The sequence below is a fragment of the Cordyceps militaris genome (assembly GCF_000225605.1).
Source record: "Cordyceps militaris CM01 unplaced genomic scaffold CCM_S00005, whole genome shotgun sequence".
NCBI classification, from domain to species: Eukaryota; Fungi; Ascomycota; class Sordariomycetes; order Hypocreales; family Cordycipitaceae; genus Cordyceps; species Cordyceps militaris.
Genome location: NW_006271973.1, coordinates 740,950 through 758,864, shown reverse-complemented (window position 1 = coordinate 758,864; position 17,915 = coordinate 740,950). Strand labels below are relative to the sequence as shown.

The following is a 17,915-nucleotide window of genomic DNA, read 5'->3' as shown; positions in this document are numbered from 1 at the left end:
GTCTTTAATTGCGAGTCTATGGCTAAAAAGAAGGCTCTAAATGCGGCACGATCCCTTGCAATGTCCGTCAGTCGTAACTAATAGGAACAAGCGACAGCGCAACAGTGGCCGGGAACGCTGTACCATTATTCCCGTGACAAGTGACAAGCATCTACGGAGTAGTTAATTTATTAGCACTGCCCCAGCAAACAAAAGGCCACGGCATCATATGAATCAAGTAGGTGCTCCTTGGCATAATAATAATAAAGTCCGTCCGGGCCGTCCCCCAGCGTCTTATGCGCTGACACTGACAGTCTCAAACAAACTCACCGCCAAATATTATTTATCCTCCCGTGCTTCCGCTGCTTGTAAAAAATCACGGGGGTACGGGGACCATCTCCAGTTTATATTCTGCGTCATTCTTGGCATGCGGGAGAAACAGACAAGCATCCTCATGGCATTCTCGTTGGGCAACAATGCACCAGCGCCAGGTGAAACCCGGCCCTGTGGCTGTGCTCGGCGCTTAACAATATGTGCTCCCTGTTGACTTGCAGGTCTGCAGCGGGCTGTAGCACCGTTTGGTGTCGTTCTGATAATTATGCGCAGGTGAGGAGCTGCCGGTTCTACACTGTTGGAAACAGGTTCGTCGTGCCGGTGACAGTGAACAGCCTAACTACCAATCGCAGCCTAGTAGACACAACTGCTCGGATCCGATTCCACGGATTTGCGAAATGGAAACTCCGATCTCTATCGTTATAGCTAGCTTCAGGACACGTAGTTTCTTGGCCTTTGCTACCCTGTGGAGGCTGTGTACAGCGGAACGCTTCCCACGCACCGCACTGGTAGCCTTATTACATACCAAAGACAATATCGACAAAAGGCTTGACATGGAAAGACTCCCATATTGCACGATTCAAAACTAAGCAGTTGATGATTTGTTATATTGCTGACCCCCACGTCCTGCCATTAACATGTCAAAGTCCGTCTTTAGAGCACGGCCTATTTGTCTACAGCAATAGTTAGAATGACATTATTTAGCTTCTAAGTGGCTGGAAAATAAGACCAGGTTTTGGTTTGCTGCAGTTCAGCACGATGAGAAAAGTAAGCTTGAAGGGCTGCAAATGCAGCCGTGGCCGTGGTGAGAGGTAGTGGCGACGGGTCCTTCGCCCTGCCAAGATGCTGGCACACTGACGTCAATGCCAGACACTGGCTGGACTGGACAAGTTTGTGACCACGCATCTTCAACTCTCCACCTCTCAACAATCTGCTGCATCTTTGCCTCAAAAGACAAGCGGCAGCTCTGAATCCACCGAAGTCCTCTAAACATACAATACTCGAGTACCAAATTCCGTCCAGCATTAAATCAACCTACACCGGCTGCACTCTGCGACCTACCCCGCCATGTCCTTCAGAATCATCCCAGCCAACATTATCAATCTGGTACAGGCCATAGATGCCGGCCTTCCCCTCGATGTACAGAAGCAAGACCGATCCGCTGACGCACCGCCCACGCCATTCACTGGACAGCACAATGATGATGGCCACTACGACCCCTCTCCCATAGACGTTGCCGTCGTGCGCATCATGCTTGCCAAGGCCACCAAGCTACCCATTGACGTTGTCGACGGCATTTTCGAGCTTGCAGAGTACTGGGTGCGCACCACGACGGCCGCCGATATTACGGGGAACGAGATGTCGATTAGCTCCCACTTCATCCAGGACAAGTTTCTTGTAGGGCTGGCCAAAATGCCCCAACAGGCAGCAAACATGTGCTAATCGCTGCAGCTTCGATCACTGCCCGTCGGGTTCACGAGCGAGCATGGCGGCGACCTAGGTCTCAAGGGCGAGGCTGCCCCCGCGAAGCCTTTACGTAACGAACCCTCCGCCAAGACGCTGGCGCGAATGGCAGACTACCCGCTGCCCAAACTGCAAAGCCCTGTGCGCAAGGTTGTCTTCAAGTTGACCTCGCATGATCAGGGCTGGTCGGGTGAGAGTGGAGGATTATATGAAAACTCTTGGACTTGGTTTGAAGCTGGTCTAGAGCGGTTGGAAGACTCTGCTATTGGTAAGACAATATGTTTTCTCACATTTTCAAGCGATATACGTTGTACGTTGCTGACCCGTATAGGTGCACCTCTCGACCCTCCCCCAACTCCTATGTATCGAGAAGCTCTTCGACCAGTATATCCGACCTTGGAAGAAGTCGTCCCAGAGAAGGAGGAGGAAGATGGCACAGAGCTCGAGCAAAATGAGGGGCAAAAAGAACAAGGACACAATGAAGAAAGTAATCCCCAAGAGCCCCAATTTGACTACAAGTTCCCGCTGGCCCACAGCCCGGTATGGACCATTTGCAGAAACAAGCGCGCCCACAGAGACTGGCAAGACCACGTCATTACGTGGACGTGCTACGATGACGTCAAGTCGGACTCTGACGCTGGCCAGGCGCTGGAGGAGAATGGGCGCGGACGGGAAACCGGTGATGGCGAGTTTGTGCGCAGTCTGAAAGTTGGTGATGTGGTGACGATTTGGGCAAAGGCAAGGTTCCCAGGTTGGACGAACAACCTGCGAGCTGCCAGCATTGACGTATACTGGGCGGCTACTTGAGTGGCAGATTGATTATTCTACATAGCATACATTAAAAATAGCTTTAATGAACAAATTGTATTTCCTAGCTGTTCCCTGCGAACTGGCTGTTTAGGTTGTTAGGTATGCTGGCGTCGCTTTTCGCCAACTGACCCGCTGTTTGCACGTCAACGATCGCCAGAGGATGCTTAATAACGCAACTAATGGTTGACTTTACACTCCCACAAGGTCCCCGGTATGAAGCGACCGTTGCATACTTTAATTTTCAGCAGAAAATTTGCAAGAAACTCGTATTCCTCATCTCGTTGTCCTACTTTCTCTCCAGTTGCCTGCTACACCCGGCGCCAAAGCATCATGTCTCGCCATATCCTTTCCAAAGACGGCGTTCCCATCACCCTCCCCGACGGCCTTACGGAAGACCAACTATGGTCATTCAAACCATTTACTGTAAGCGACACACCAACTAGTCTTTTCCCCTCCGCGGGATTTACCACACCCTTCCCGCTCCCGCCCCGGGCCGCTAACAGCCGCAGACATGGATGTCCACCCTCTCGCGCTCCCTGGCGCTGCAGGCCTCCTCGTCCTCGTCCTCTCCCGCGCACCCCTTCCGCGTGGACCCGTACGTGCTGCGCTCCGTCACCGTGCAGGCCTTTGACCGCTTCGGCGGCTCGCGCGTCGGCTTCGTCAAGCTCGCGGCCGTCGTGTCCAACGGGGCGGGCGAGACGCTGCCCGCGGCCGCGCTGCTCCGCGGCCCGAGCGTGGCCATGCTCGTCATGCTCGTCCCCGACGACGTCCCGGACGGCGGCGACGAGCGCTACGTGGTGCTCACCGTGCAGCCGCGCGTGCCGGCCGGCAGCCTCGGCTTCGTGGAGCTGCCGGCCGGCATGGTGGACGACGCGGGCAATTTTAAGGGGGTCGCGGCGCAGGAGATGGAGGAGGAGCTGGGCATGACCATTGCCGAGGAGGACCTGACGTGTCTGAGCGAGTTGGCGGCGGCGGGTGAGGTGGAGAAGGAGGAGGAGGAGGGTTTGCCGGCGGCCATGTATCCGAGCGCGGGCGGGTGTGATGAGCACGTCACAATATATAGTTGTGAGCGCAGGATACCGCGCAGCGAGCTGCACAGCTGGAGCGGGCGCCTGACGGGCCTGCGGGACCGTGGGGAAAAGATTACGTTGAAGATTGTGCCGATGAAGGAGGCGTGGAAGGCCGGCGCGCGCGATGCAAAGACACTTGGCGCGCTGGCTCTGTGGGAAGGGCTGCGGCGAGAAGGCAAGGTCTAAATTTCCAAGCCGTCTTCTACCCAGCTTGTAGTCTACGCAGTCCTGAAGACGTGTTTGGCGGCGGCGCAAAGGCAAGGTCTAAATTCTAAGTCATCTTCTATCCAGCCTGTATTATATCCCGTCTTTGGTATCGTGCCAACATGTCTTGCCTATACTCCCCCACGGCGACCTCATCGCTCCTTGTTTGTTTCCTCACAGCTTGAGCTGTTGGGCCAGGAGAATGCCCTCGGCGAGGGTGCCCACGCGGGCGTCGATGGCGACGCCCTCGGCCTCGAGCTTCTTGCAGAGGTTCCAGAGGTCTGCGAGCGGATGGGTGAAGACCTCGATGAACTCGTCGTCCTCGAGCTGCGGCTGGGGGTTCCGGTTCTCTGGGCGGGCGGGGTCGACGGTGACGTGGACCATGCGCAGGTTGGTGTTGCAGAAGCCCGGGTCGTTGAACATGACGGGCGACGTCTCGGCGACCTCGCCGACGTACCCCGTCTCCTCGCGCAGCTCGCGCAGGGCGGCCTGGGCGGGGTCCTCACCGGCGTCGACGAGGCCGGCGGGGATCTCGAGCGAGAGCTGGTCGATGGGCGGGCGGTACTGCTTCTGCAGGACAATGTGCGTGGCGCCGCTGGCGGCGTCGGTGAGGAGCGCGACGATGCCGACGCCGTCAATGGCGCTCCCGGCCGGGCGGCTGCGGCGCTCGGCGGATTCCCAGGTGCGCGCCTTGCCGGTCTGGTCCTGGTAGTCGATCCTAGAGAGAGAGAGTGGTGGCAGGGTAAGTGGTGAGTTTGAGAGAGAGAGAGAGAGAGGTCGAGGTTGGTGAGTGTTGGGTCGGTGAAGCTCACTTGACTAGCTTGATCCAACGGGCTTCGTCGTCGGGCTTGGGGACTTGTCAGTGATGGGGTTCTGGAGTGGGAGTGTGGGAGTCATACCAATGGCCCGGTGGCGAGGTGCTTGGGACCTTCAGAAGAGCCCATGATTGTTGTGATGGTGCGTGATGCTAAGAATCTTGGACATGTAATCTGTAGGTGAGTACTAAATTATGAGAGTGAGCCACGGGTGGTGCCCGATATCCACCAGAGGCTGCCCAGTGGGGGTCTCGGCTCGGCTGTCCAGATGTACTTTGCATCACCCGCCAGATGTACGGATACAGAATGAAGACTTTAAAGTCCAAAAAAGAGGAAAAAATCCAGACGACTAGAATGATGTCGAAGGCGTCTTTGGCAGCGATCTGGGGAGCATTTACCGATTGGTGTTCCAGTCCGCACCTGTCCGAGTCTCTGCTCCTCCACCGGGCCGACCGTCCTTGTTCAGCCAGCTGAGTTGATCGAGGCGGTGGTCGATTGAAAATGGGGTTTGATTTAAGGTGGGCCTATTCAAATTTGTCCTTCTATGCCCTTTTCCCTTCGGACGCCCGCGCAGGGAACAGGTCCGTTCCAAGGAAACAAATTACAGTGGTGGCTAGCCTTTATTCTACGTTATGTACGTTCTTGCGCGAAATGGTGGCTTGCTTTGCCAAGCAGATTCCCGCTCGGATTACACATATCTGCGTAATGTTTCCGCAGTTATTGCCGGAAAAGGGACTTTGGACCGTCTTCAAACTTCAAGCCTCAAAACCCGCATTTTTCTTTTCGCATGTCAACAGCGGGCTTCATCTTATTACCTGGCCGGTGAAGCAATATGTGGCTTGTCTTATTATACAATTTTGCCATTGGCGGATCGGAGAACGCAATTTTGCGCCCCGTTGGCGAGGACCCTAACTAGAGGCTGTTGCTGTTAACTACCTATTGCTCCGGACGGATAGATACTGGTATTCCTTTTCGAATTACTGCAGCAAGTTGCTGATTATCGACTGCAGCTAAAACCTGCATTACCCCACGATGAAGATGAAACAGCAGCAGCAGCAGCAGCAGCAGCAGCAGCATCGACAGCATCTACAGCATGTGCAGAGCAGCATGCCGCATCAAATGGAGACGAACCCAAGGTTCCCTCCGCAGTGGAGGAACCCAGAATTATTAGCCCGCAGCTAGATTGCATCTACCCAATATACCAATATGCACCTCAGGCCATTGCACTCTAGTGTCGCAGTTTGCCGCTTTTCCCAGGGTGACAAACGGCGGTCCTGTTTGCCCCCCCACAGCCAGCAAAAAGTCAGCACTTGGTTTAAATACCCCAACCATTCCCAGACTGCTCAAACGAGCACAAGAGAGAATGTGGCTTCAGCCTTGTTACTAGAGACGGACGTAAATATCTCACATTGGGCTGCATTTGGGTTCAGCCGCAACCCGACTGGGACTATGCCGTCGCACACCATCTCGGCTGTTGCCGACGACCACTCGTCGTCGACCGACACAGCCCGCGACGACCTGCACCGCTTCGAGCAGAACCACCAAAACGACCCGAACCTGCCGGCCGAGAAGCTCGCCGCCGTGCACGATGCGCTCGCTCGCGACGACGCCAAGGAGTTGGCCGCCACGGATGCGCTCCTTGCGCAGGACTCGCCGTACGAGGAGGTGCGCGTGGCGGTGCGCAACACGGACGGCGGCGAGGTGGCCAACACGGTGCGCGCCTGGATCCTCGGCATGCTCTTTGTGACGCTCGGCGCGGGCTTGAATATGTTTCTAAGCATGAGGTACGCATACGAATCAGGCACTGACCACACACACACACACTGGTGGTGCGCCTTGCTGACAAGTTGCCAAAAACTCTAGGAGCCCAGCGATTGCGTTCCCAGCCATCATCATACAGCTCCTGGTATACCCCATCGGCTGCTTCTGGGCGCGCGTCGTACCCATGCGGACATTCCGCCTCTTCGGTCTCGCGTGGACCTTTAACACCGGGCCCTTTACCATCAAGGAGCACACCGTCATCACGCTCATGGCCAACGTCACCTTTGGCTACGCCTACAGCACCGACGCCCTGCTCGCGCTCCAGGGCAGGCCCTTTTACGACCGCAACCTCGGCTGGGGCTTCTCTCTGCTCTTCACCCTCAGCTCCCAGCTCATCGGCATCTCCTTTGCCGGCGTCTTTCGCCGCTTCCTCGTCTGGCCCGCCGCCATGCTGTGGCCCGCCCAATTCTCCAGCACCACGCTTTTTTACGCGCTCCACGACCGAGGGCGCCACGGCGCGGCAGCAGCCGACGGCTGGCGCATCAGCCGCTACAGCTGGTTCTGCCTGGCCGGGCTGAGCATGTTTGCGTACTACTGGCTTCCGGCTGTTCTGTTCCAGGGGCTGGCCGTCTTTTCCTTCCCCACCTGGATCAGGCCGGATAGTGTCGTCGTCAACCAGCTGTTTGGCGGCTACTCGGGGCTCTCCCTCCTGCCCATTACCTTTGACTGGACCTATGTCACTGCGTATCTCGGTAACCCGCTTCTCGCGCCCACGCACTCTCACATCAACACGCTCATCGGCCTCTTCTGCTTTATGCTGCTTCCCATTATCGGCATTACCTACAGCGGGGCGCTGTGGTCCAAGTACCTACCTCTGGTCACGTCGCAGGTCTACGACAATACTCAAAATGCCTATCAGGTAAACAAGATTCTGGGCCCTGGCTTCACGTTCAGCGAGAAAAACTACAAGGACTACTCGCCCTTGTTTCTCACCCCTGCCCTGGCCCTCAACTACGGCCTCTCCTTTGCGGCGCTCATGTCCACGCTTGTACACACGAGCCTGTACCATGGCAAGGAAATCTGGCACCGATTCCGCTCCTCGCGCAACCAGGAGCCCGATGTTCATCTAAAGCTCATGAAGAAATACGACGAAGCCCCCGAGTGGTGGTACGGCGCGCTCTTTTTGTTCTCGCTCGCTCTGGGCCTGGCCACCGTGCTGGCATATGACTCCCAGCTTCCGTGGTGGGCATTCTTCATCTCCCTCCTCCTGGCGCTCATCTTCATGATACCCAGCTCCATGATTCTGGCCGTGTCCAACATTGTCATAAGCCTCAACGTCCTCTCGGCCTTTTTGGCAGGCTTCATGATTCCCGGACGGCCCATTGGCGTCATGATCTTCAAAGTGTTTAGCGTCATCACTCTCGGGCAGGCACAGACTTATTCTAGTGACCTGAAGCTTGGACACTACATGAAGATTCCACCCAAGGTGACCTTTTGGTGCCAGGTCATTCCTACGATTTGGGCCGTCTTTGTGCAAATTGCCGTCATGAACTGGACGCTGGGCAACATTGAGAACGCTTGCGACAATCGCCAAAAAGACCACTTCACCTGCCCGAATGGCCGCGCTTTCTTCTCCTCCAGCATCGTCTGGGGTGTCATTGGCCCGCGGCGCATGTTTGGCGTCGGTGGCATGTACAGCTACTTCAACTTGTTCTGGATCGGCGGCGCCGTCCTCCCTGTCATTTTATACCTCCTTTCTTATAAAGTAGGCATCAAATTCTTTCGTCATTTCAATGCGCCCATCATGTTTGGGTCCATGGCCTGGCTTCCGCCGGCCACACCGCTGAGCTTCTCCTCCTGGGCCATTGTCGGCCTGATCTTCAACAAATGGATTCACAACCGATGGAACGGTTGGTGGTCAACGTACAACTACATCACAGCGTCAGCTCTCGACGCGGGCTTGATTTTGAGCACTGTACTCATCTTCTTTGCGATAACATTCCCAGGAGTCCCTATACCGCAGTGGTGGGGTAATGTGGCCGTACAAAACACTCTTGATGCGTCGTACACTGCGATTCTCAAGACGGTGCCAGTGAATGGCACGTTTGGACCAGAGTCGTGGTGATGGCTTCAAGATTTGAACGTTCCATATTGAATATACTAATTTTGAACTATATACAATTGCTATTTGTGCAACAGGTGGTGATGTTCTTCCAATGCGGCATCCAGTCGACCAGCTGGCATGTCGCATCTCCTAGACGCGTATAGGCTTACCGATCTCAGGCGACTTGTCAATGCTGCACTTTCGCTCACACTTCCTCCCTGCTGGCAAAATGTCATAAAGCATCTCCATCCACTGCACATTCTGAAACGCCTCGCCGCCGGCCGCCATCTTGCCTGTCCACACGCCACCGTCGCTCCACACGTTGAGCAGCACCAAGCTCGGATCGCGCGGCGCCTGGAACGTCTGCGTGTGGCTCTCGCCGCCGTCGACGCCAAACGTGGTGCGTCCCGGGGTCCAGTCCAGGCGGTGGGTGAGCCAGTCTGACCAGCGGCGGCCGCCGGGCAGCGTCGCCGTGTAGGACGCGCCGGCAACCGTGCTGCCATCCTCGCGGTACGATGGCTGGTTGGTGTAGTGGATCGTGTTGGCGGCCGGCTCGCGCGTCAGCATCTCGACGTCGCTCTCCTGCACGTCGGCGAGGCGGGCGCCGCCGAGATAGGTAAAGACGGAGGTGCACGCGCCGGGCGCGCCGTGGCTGCGGGCGCGCATCCGGATCGAGGCGTGGTCCACCTTGCTCATCGACTGCAGCTCGGCGGCTGTCTGGAAGCCGGGCAGGCGCGCGGTGCGCATGGTCAGAAAGGTGGCGCTCTCGCCGCCCGGGTTGTGCTCGATATACAGGTTGTTGTACGTCGTGACCATGGGGAACGTCTGGTTTCCGTTGGACCAGTGCTGCGGCCCCCAGAACTGGGTAAAGGGGTCGCTCCAGTCGAACAAGGAGCAGGTCGCTTTGGCCTGGAGGTTGCCGGCGACGTCCGGGAGGACCGCGGGCACGCCGGCGCAGCGCGACAGCGAGCGAAAGTCCCAGAAGCCGTGATGGAGGTAGTAGGTCGGAAACGGACCGTCCGTCACGTAGCAGTCGCACTGCGAGTCGTCTACGACTTGGGCCGAAGCCAATGCGGCAAGGGCTGCGAGAACAGCGAGGGACATGGCGGATGTTAGCATAGCTGAGGTGTAGAAATCAGTTCCGAATACCAATCTTCATCATCCGCAGGCTGGTCTCCTTTTCTCTCCCCGCAATTGAGGCCAAGTTCCGACCTTTTCGACCTGCATGGCCGACAATCAGGCTGACCAAGTTGCCACGACTCTTGGCGATGTAAACAACCGTTGCAGTCAGATCAGCAATGCGGTCTCAAACCTAGTGCAGCACTAGAATCCAGAACTGGGTCGCGAGGCTCCGTGAATGGAGACATTATTGAGCACAACACTGTAGAGTCGTGGGCTGCGCGATGCTGTGGGCCGAGTCTAAGGTCTAAGTCATGGTTGACAACTTGTGATGTGATAGATTTATTTGGGGGCCGTTTGTGGGTCACGATTTGATAGATTTGTTTCTTTTTCGGAGAAATGAGAAAATCTTTTCCTGAAAAGTATACGCAAACCCCGCGATCTGCGGCGGCAAAACCCGATATGGCTGGAATGCATTGGCGCCCAATGCTGTTGAGAGTATAGTTGGGGACCAGCAGCGGCGACACCCCAACTCCACCAGCAAATAGTGATCGAACGGTTTAAGCAAATCTTCGTAGCAAAACAAGTATTGTATAAGATCAAATCAAGAAAGCCCAAGCACAGCTGATTTACCTCCTCCAATAAAGCATCCGCCTTTTGCTGGCCGTATGTCAGCCTGAATCCTTGCAAGTTACCCCCTTGCACCTTCTCCACCGACCTCAAAACCCAGAACTCAGGTCATTGACCCCTTCCGGCCAAATGTTTGTACCTTGAAAGGCGCTATGAAACACTTGGTCTATGGACAATGCCGAGTCTAGTTGGTCGAGGCCACCAAAGTCAGCATGATCTGCGGCGATGACACGGGGCGCCTCGTTCTCGCGACCGACTGACGAGGCTCTGTCAAATGGTATCTTGTCAATGGACGTGGGATCAATTCTAGGGAGTCTTGCGCCTGCTTCGGGTGACTGGTTCTGCTGTGCGCGGAGCTCGCCAGCAAGACCGGGCCCAAGAAGAAAAGACCGCCGTCCTCGTTCTCGGTCGGGCGAGGCAGGCCTACTCCACAAGGACTCCAGGATTTCAAACGGGCCAGAGAGACTGAATCCGGCTTCAGATGAATGATGAGAGGACCAAGGGTCGAGTTCACCAGCTAGTTTCGTCAGGCTGCGTTCCTAAATGAAAAGAGGTCAGTATGCAAACACCGCACAGAGGAGAGGAAAATCTAACGGCCCGGCTCATAGAGGGCAAAGTCTTGCTCATTTTTGTCACCAACGCTAAACACTTTTCAAAATTTTGTTTAGTCTGCGTCGCAACGGCCCCTTCGGTGGAAACACCCCTTTGCACTTCTATGCTGGCCAAAACGGCGACGCAGTAGCCCATCAGCGGATCCGAAGCGTGGAAGCCTCTGCTTTCGATAAAGTCCAGGTAGTGGATAATCCATGCCGTATGGTTGGACAAGGCGAATGCGGCATGGTGTAGAAATGCCTCCGACACGTTCTGGACACCGCGTATCTGCAGCGTGATGAGCAGCGGATGGTTGAGGATGCACATGATGGTGTGGTACATGATGCGCGTGCAGAGCCAAGGAGACCAAAAGTGCCTGCTCTGCTCGAGATCTTCAAGCTTGACTTCGGACAGCTTGATGTGACGCTGCCTGTGGTTCATTGGCAGTCGCCGCCCCATGTTCATCAGACTCTCCGTCGCCCGCGAATAGTCAGACCCCTCCTCCCACGGGAACTTTCTCAACTCGGGTGCGTTCTTGACAGATCGGATGTAGCCCATGGCCATGGACCACGGCTCGCTCAAGGTGAGGAGGACTTGCATGATGTTGCTTGGCGCAAGCGGCGCCTCTGGGACCTCGCGCATCCGCGCCGGCGGCGAGTAGCAGCCATCTGGGAACGGAGGTAGCATATTCTGGGACAAGCTGGCCAGCTGCGGCGCTTGTTCCCCGACCAGATGATGCAGCAAGACGACGCTCCAGAAGCACCTATGCCGCTCCTTTGTGACAGGCAGACTCTCTGCGCCCGGTACGGTCTGGTGAAGGCGTGCTTCATGACACAGAGAGGAAGCGAGAGCACATAACATCCGACTCCTGTCCATGCGTGCGCCTACAACGAAACCCATGAGCGGTTAGTTGGCTGCGTGACTGAGATACGAGCGGAGGCGCTGTACTTGCCCTCAATATCAGCAACGACCAGCAAACAGATTGCCTGTATAGTGGAAAGTTCCACCTGCCCCTGGGCAATGTGCCTCATTACAAGTTGGTAGGTCGCATGAGCGTATTCGGCAGATTTCGACACTTGGTCCCTGTCAGGAGCGATGTGGTTGATGGCCAATGCTGCTACGGCATAGACGAGTTCCGGCGGCTGGTCTGTAAAAGAGGCGACGAAGTTCTGCGACTCAAACAGAGGAAGAAACTGGCACCAACAAAAGGCGAGGTAGGCTCCCGCCACTTGTTCCCGGCCCTGCCTGGATAGCACAGGCAACCGAGGGAGCTGGCTTTGGACGCCTACATTATAAGCAGAGTTTACAGACGGCGGCGCGTCTAGTCGATCGAAGGCGCCGAGACCTCGATGGTGACTGTATACGCGGTCCCTCAGCACGGGATGGCTGCCGGTACGACGATACTCGGGGTGCTGGATGATGTGCGCCAAAGCAGACTCCAAGCTCGCTACCCGAGAGTGCTACATCTCGCCGGCGTTCATACTGTAAGCTTTGGCAGAGGGAGGAGCTGTAAATGGTCAATTTACACTTACCAGAGGAAGGTCTGAGGCCGGCTCCATATGCGTCTGTCTGCGGCTGGACGGATGACCCGACGGCACAGTCCTGGCACTGGACTCTTGGGTCAACTGACCAGCCTGCCGAACGGGATTGTCGTCCTCGCTCGCGTAATAGCATATCCGGAGTAAGCGGGCGCACGAAGCGCAAATAGGCTGCTCACCCGAGCATTTGGACTTTTTGCGCCTGTTGTCCACGTTTATCGATCAGCACACCTATCCCGACGGCCCGGCTACCACACACGTACCGGCACGCATCGCAAGCTTTCCGGACCCGTTTGGCGGGCCTGTTAAACAGGTCCATTGCTAGTGCGATGGTTTGGAGAGAAAAAGAAGAGTACCTGTATAATACACGCACTCTTGGTATAAAGAGACCAAATGATTCTCCCAGTATTCACACTGGACGACCCCTTGGACGCCGAGGATCCAACGGTTGATTCCCTTTTCGACGCCAACAGCCAAGGGGGCACAAAGCAACGGATACTCTTGTTAATTTCTCACTGGCTTGATTGGCCGGCTCGTTGGGTTGTAGTTCGTGCATGGAAGGGACATGGCGATGCCGGCGGGATGGTGCAAGCCGCCACGGCAATGGCGCCATAGCTATCCGTACTCAACCAGTGATGCTGAAAGTGGTGGATTCCTCTAATTATGAGGCCTTTTGACGCGCGGTGATATATCGTACATGGATAGTATTTCTGGGCCCTGACCATACACAACTGATCAATTCACGTTGCAAGCTTGGTATCATCCGCATCCAGATCCCGGTCCGGGTGGGGTCCGGGTCCGAGTCCGGGCCTGAGAGAAGTGGCAGACTGCCTCAAAATTGCTGTTAAATTCTACGCAGGTTGGTGTGTTGATACATTCTATTTACTTAATTAAATTTGAGTTCTACACCACCTTGTGTGCATCATTCGGTGAATAGAATCATCGCCTGACTTCCGATTTTATCAGACTGTCGTGTTTTCATCTCAAGACCAATGGTGCCCGAAATAGGCGAGGAGACGCCGCTTCTAGGGAAGAAGCATGAAACCACACGCCAGTTATCCAGAACAACCGCCGTGTTCGTAGTACTGCTCCTTGGTAAAGCATAACCCCCCGACACCGTCATCTGGCGCGCACTTACCACCAGACTCCTAGGCGAACTGCTATCCCACGCCGAAACAACCCTCATGTTCACCACGTCAGCCCTTATCGCCTCCGAATTCGCGCATCTCGAGGCCGCCGGCTGGCTCGTCACCGCCTACACGCTGGGCGTGTGCGCCGCGCAGCCGCTGTACGGCCAGTGCAGCGACCTCTTTGGCCGCAAGGCCGTGCTCCTGTGCGCGTACGGCCTGGCCGCCGCGGGGTGCGTGGTGTGCGGCGCGGGCCCCGGCCTGTGGACGGTGGTGGCCGGGCGCGCGGTCAGCGGCCTCGGCGGCGCGGGGCTCATGATCATCTCGTCCATCATCATCACCGACGCGGCGCCCAAGAACCGCATCGCCCAGTACCGCGCCTACGTCAACATGGCGTCCACCCTGGGCCGCGGCCTCGGCGGGCCGCTCGGCGGGTACGTCCTGGACAGGGCGCACTGGCGCTGGCTCTTCTTCGGCCGCGTGCCGCTCCTCGGCCTCTTGGCCGTGCTGATGGCGGCGCTCTTTGACGAGCGGACCTTTATGGGCGGCGCGGCTCTGCGCCGGCCGCCGGCGCTTGGCCGGGACGGAACCTGGGGCCAGAGGCTCGGAGAAATCGACTATGTCGGCGCCGGTCTGCTGTGCGCCTCCATCACCGCTGCCAATCTGCTGATCAACGGCCAGACGGGCGGTCCGCTCCCACAAGCGCTGCTGCTCGCGTTGCTGGGCCTGGCTCTGCCCGCGTTTGTGTATTTCGAAATGTACGGCGCGCGAAAGCCGCTGATTGACCTGCGCATCCTGGCGCGCCGAAACGTGGCCGTCTCATACGCCATTGTCCTGCTGCAGGTCATGGCGCAGGTCACCATGATGTTCTCCGTGCCCGTCTACTTCCAGGTCACGCGGAACGCGTCGGCGTCGCGGAGCGGGCTGTGCCTGGTGCCGGCCATTGCGGGCAATGCGGCGGGTGCCTTGCTGACGGGGCGGTACATACGCAAGAGGCGGCGGTTCCGGCCGGTGCTCTTCGCGGCCGGCCCGATGGCGTGTCTGAGCTACGTGCTCGTCCTGCTCTGGTGGAACGGCGGGTCCGGCGAGGCGGCGTGGGAGGCGCTGTGCACGGTGCCGGGCGGAGCGGCGACCGGCATGGCGACGTCGGCGGCGTTTGTCTCCATGACGGCCTTTTTGCGCCCCAAACACATGGCCACGGCCACGGGCATCTTCTTTCTCGTCAACAGCATGGGTTCCAGCCTCGGTGTGTCCGTGGGCAATCTGGTGACGCAATCGCTCTTCGGCAAGTATCTACGAGCGAGATTGCGGGGAGAGGACAGCCTGGAGGTGAGCCAAGTAACGGTTTTGTCTGTGGGCGTAGTTAACGCAGCTAATTTTTGAAGGTGATACGCCGAGTTTCCTCTGATATCAGAACAATCGCTGATATTCCGGATGGTATCCGTGCGACGATTGTCGAGGCATTTGTGGACGCTCTCAAAGGAACATTTGGTATGTTTTAGCGAACAGGAAAATTTATGCTCCTTCTCTTGGCTAACAAGGTGATTAGTTCTTGGGTTCATCGTGTCGCTTCTCCCGTTTCTGCTCGCTACCATGGTGGAGGATGCCGACCTCTAGCTGGCTGGGGTAGGCAGAGGATACGCTGTCTACCACCGCAAGGCCTGGATAATCATTTCATGTCTATCAGCGGCATCCGTTGTCTGTCATCTAGTCGCCATTTTTTTTAGATTATTCTTCTAGCAGTTGCTAGAGCCGTCCCTGGCTTTTGAATATTGGCCTCATCATCACGTAGTCATTGTCTGAAGCGGGTACGGCACTTTTAGTACTATGCAGCATTAAATCCAGTTCGCTGGACTGGGACGCAGTCCAAATAACATCTATATTTTTTCGAATAAACTTTTACTCGCAGAATGTTGCAATATACCTCAGTTGGCGTGATAGAGCTCCGGAATGACGACTCCACCCCCGGTCCGGACGCCACGTTCCGGGCCGCGTTCGAAACGAATGGTCACAGCCTATTCACCATATCTGGAGGTGACATGTCAAGACCTCATTACGAGATCCGGATCCGCCTCGGGAACGGAAGGGATGGCGAAATATTGCGACTTGCCGCTATCATGCAGTAGAGTTGTTCGTCTCGATTGATGGGTCATGCTTAAATACGCTGTCGCTTTCCTAGGAAGGCTACACTCTCTTTCGACAGAAAATCATAATTTCTCTCACGCAATTTTGACAGAAATGAAGCCCTTTTATACGAGACTTGGCCCTCTTTTGGTCGGGCTCAGCGCGCTGGTCGCGGCCGACCACCGCTACGTCACCCGGCCCGAGCTCGCAGCACCGCGACTCAACATCACGGTCCCAGCACACGCCGGTCAAGTGGCCGAGGGATTCCTCTTTGTGGCCCCGTACCCGGGCTTCGAATCCGGGTTCTCGGGGCCGACGCAGCCGGGGGCCTACATTTTCCGCGACGACGGCGAGCTCGTCTGGTCCGGCGTCGGCTACCACGCCGGATGAGTGGCCAACTTTCGACCCGATACGTGGAATGGCGAGCTGTATCTCCGAGCCTTCCAAGGTCGGATTGATGGCTCTCACGGTCGCATGTACGGGTTTCATACACTGCTTGGGCGCGACTATGAGCTGGCCAAGAAAGTCAAGGTCGGAAATCACCGTCTCGTGTCGGCGCATGAGTTCAAGTTGATTGATGGAAAGACGGCCCTGGTGGAAGCCCCGACACCAATCGTCGTGTCCCTCAAGCCCTGGGGTGGTAGAGATCAAGAGTGGATAGTCTCTGGTGGCTTCCAAGGCAAGTGCGCGTCTTTACAAGCAGCTCAGATCTAACACTGACTCCAATGTAGAGCTTGATATTGAGACTGGAGAGGTTTTATTCGAGTGGCAGAGTCTCGACCATGTTGACCCCAAGAGTGAGATTCTAGGCCCAACCTGTGGAAGAATGCCGAAACTAATCAAGAGCTCGCAGAAAGCGCGTTCCCGCTCGATTTTGGCCCTGGGCTTCCCGGCTCCGGTCGGAACGAGACTGACGCGTGGAACTATTTCCACATCAACAGCGTCGACAAGGACGACGAGGGCAACTATCTCATCTCGGCGCGAAACGTCGCCGCCGTCTTCAAAATCAACGGCACAACCGGCGATATCATCTGGCAGCTCGGCGGGTACCAGGGCGGCTCCGACTTTGCGCTGGCCGGCGAGGACATCTTTGCCTTTCAGCACCACGCGCGGTTCCGCGGCCGCTCTGCGGACGGCGCGACGGAGCGCATTTCTCTCTTCGACAATGGCGCGCACTCGGCGCCCGTCAACAAGACGCATCCCGCGTCGCGCGCCCGCGTCTACGAGCTGAACCACCGCACAGCGACGGCGCGGGCCGTGGGGACGTACGAGGCGCCCGACGGCCTCTCGGCGCCCACGCAAGGCAGCGTGCAGCTTCTGGAGAATGGCAACGTGTTCGTCAACTGGGGCCAGGCGGGGGCCGTCACCGAGTACAGCAGGGACGGCAAGGTCTTGTTTCACAGCTACCTGGACTCGGCGCCGAACCGGCTTGCGCAGAGCTATCGAGGTTGGAGGCTGCCTTGGACTGGGACCCCGGCGGAGGAGCCAGCAGTCACGGCCAGGCGTTCTGGTGGAAAGCTAGACGTCCATGTGTCCTGGAATGGAGACACGGAGACGTCTACATGGCGTTTTTACATACAGACTGCAGAGGAGGGTTCCCGTCGAGCTCTGGGAGAGGTGAAGCGGGTAGGATTTGAGACGCACGGGTCGTTCCATGTCGGTTCAGTGGACGGCAGACAGTTTATATCGGCGGACGCAATTGGGGCGGACGGTGCTGTTCTCAGACAGTCCAAGGCAATTTTGGTGAAGAAGGGCGCTGATTCGCAGCACTTCGATCCCACTCGGCTTCAGTGGCCTCTAGTAGAAGAGCTATAGTGAACAGCGGTTGCAGCCCTGTGGCTATAGTTCGTACAAAATCGTCGATCAAATTCGCGCCATTATAGCTGGCATCGATTGATACGTCTCCATTCATAAGTGAATGAATAGTGAGCATTGTGTATGGAGAAATCGTGGGGGGCACCAAGAGAACAGTGTATCCGTTTCCTTTTACACTGTGCGGAGAAGCTTGTTCTGGAGATAGGCTACCGGATCAGTTTTACATATCTATAAGCGCAACCGATCCAGGACAAAGTTCTGGCGGACTTGACATGACCACCGTCAGAGGCGTAGTGCGATTACCGCAGCGGATCAAAAATCAAGTCCGCCGATGAATGTTGTGTGAAGCAGCGGCTTTTGACGTTTCGGGAACTGTGCAAGTACTAGCTTGCCGCGAAGTAGCACGGTCGGAACCACACGGCGGGCTGCCG

General features: G+C 56.7%; 8 protein-coding genes across 8 annotated transcripts; 5 read left to right on the top strand and 3 right to left on the bottom strand.

Moving 5' to 3' along the window:
- Positions 1 to 1,380: 1,380 nt before the first annotated feature.
- On the top strand, positions 1,381 to 2,583 carry CCM_06626 (uncharacterized protein; the record flags this gene model as incomplete). The annotated part of the gene is made up of 3 exons (XM_006671767.1): positions 1,381 to 1,710; positions 1,765 to 2,044; positions 2,108 to 2,583. The coding sequence occupies 3 exons, from the start codon at positions 1,381 to 1,383 to the stop codon at positions 2,581 to 2,583; spliced, it is 1,086 nt and encodes a 361-aa protein (XP_006671830.1).
- Positions 2,584 to 2,916: 333 nt separating this feature from the next.
- Positions 2,917 to 3,842, top strand: CCM_06625 (NUDIX family hydrolase; the record flags this gene model as incomplete). The annotated part of the gene is made up of 2 exons (XM_006671766.1): positions 2,917 to 3,009; positions 3,096 to 3,842. 2 exons carry the CDS (start codon positions 2,917 to 2,919, stop codon positions 3,840 to 3,842), a joined length of 840 nt encoding a protein of 279 aa, XP_006671829.1.
- A 192-nt stretch (positions 3,843 to 4,034) lies between these two features.
- On the bottom strand, positions 4,035 to 4,804 carry CCM_06624 (MutT/nudix family protein; the record flags this gene model as incomplete). Its single annotated transcript, XM_006671765.1, has 3 exons — positions 4,035 to 4,578; positions 4,673 to 4,707; positions 4,760 to 4,804. 3 exons carry the CDS (start codon positions 4,802 to 4,804, stop codon positions 4,035 to 4,037), a joined length of 624 nt encoding a protein of 207 aa, XP_006671828.1.
- Positions 4,805 to 6,124: 1,320 nt separating this feature from the next.
- Positions 6,125 to 8,561, top strand: CCM_06623 (small oligopeptide transporter, OPT family; the record flags this gene model as incomplete). Its single annotated transcript, XM_006671764.1, has 2 exons — positions 6,125 to 6,459; positions 6,539 to 8,561. 2 exons carry the CDS (start codon positions 6,125 to 6,127, stop codon positions 8,559 to 8,561), a joined length of 2,358 nt encoding a protein of 785 aa, XP_006671827.1.
- A 129-nt stretch (positions 8,562 to 8,690) lies between these two features.
- Positions 8,691 to 9,644, bottom strand: CCM_06622 (endo-1,3(4)-beta-glucanase, putative; the record flags this gene model as incomplete). Its single annotated transcript, XM_006671763.1, has 1 exon — positions 8,691 to 9,644. The coding sequence occupies one exon, from the start codon at positions 9,642 to 9,644 to the stop codon at positions 8,691 to 8,693; it is 954 nt and encodes a 317-aa protein (XP_006671826.1).
- Positions 9,645 to 10,378: 734 nt separating this feature from the next.
- CCM_06621 (C6 transcription factor) lies at positions 10,379 to 12,737 on the bottom strand (the record flags this gene model as incomplete). The annotated part of the gene is made up of 5 exons (XM_006671762.1): positions 10,379 to 10,828; positions 10,884 to 11,764; positions 11,812 to 12,340; positions 12,413 to 12,620; positions 12,682 to 12,737. 5 exons carry the CDS (start codon positions 12,735 to 12,737, stop codon positions 10,379 to 10,381), a joined length of 2,124 nt encoding a protein of 707 aa, XP_006671825.1.
- Positions 12,738 to 13,081: 344 nt separating this feature from the next.
- On the top strand, positions 13,082 to 15,162 carry CCM_06620 (multidrug resistance protein fnx1, putative; the record flags this gene model as incomplete). Its single annotated transcript, XM_006671761.1, has 6 exons — positions 13,082 to 13,101; positions 13,192 to 13,277; positions 13,385 to 13,513; positions 13,571 to 14,874; positions 14,931 to 15,036; positions 15,095 to 15,162. The coding sequence occupies 6 exons, from the start codon at positions 13,082 to 13,084 to the stop codon at positions 15,160 to 15,162; spliced, it is 1,713 nt and encodes a 570-aa protein (XP_006671824.1).
- Positions 15,163 to 16,143: 981 nt separating this feature from the next.
- On the top strand, positions 16,144 to 17,484 carry CCM_06619 (uncharacterized protein; the record flags this gene model as incomplete). The annotated part of the gene is made up of 3 exons (XM_006671760.1): positions 16,144 to 16,348; positions 16,401 to 16,466; positions 16,523 to 17,484. 3 exons carry the CDS (start codon positions 16,144 to 16,146, stop codon positions 17,482 to 17,484), a joined length of 1,233 nt encoding a protein of 410 aa, XP_006671823.1.
- Between the last annotated feature and the right edge of the window lie 431 nt (positions 17,485 to 17,915).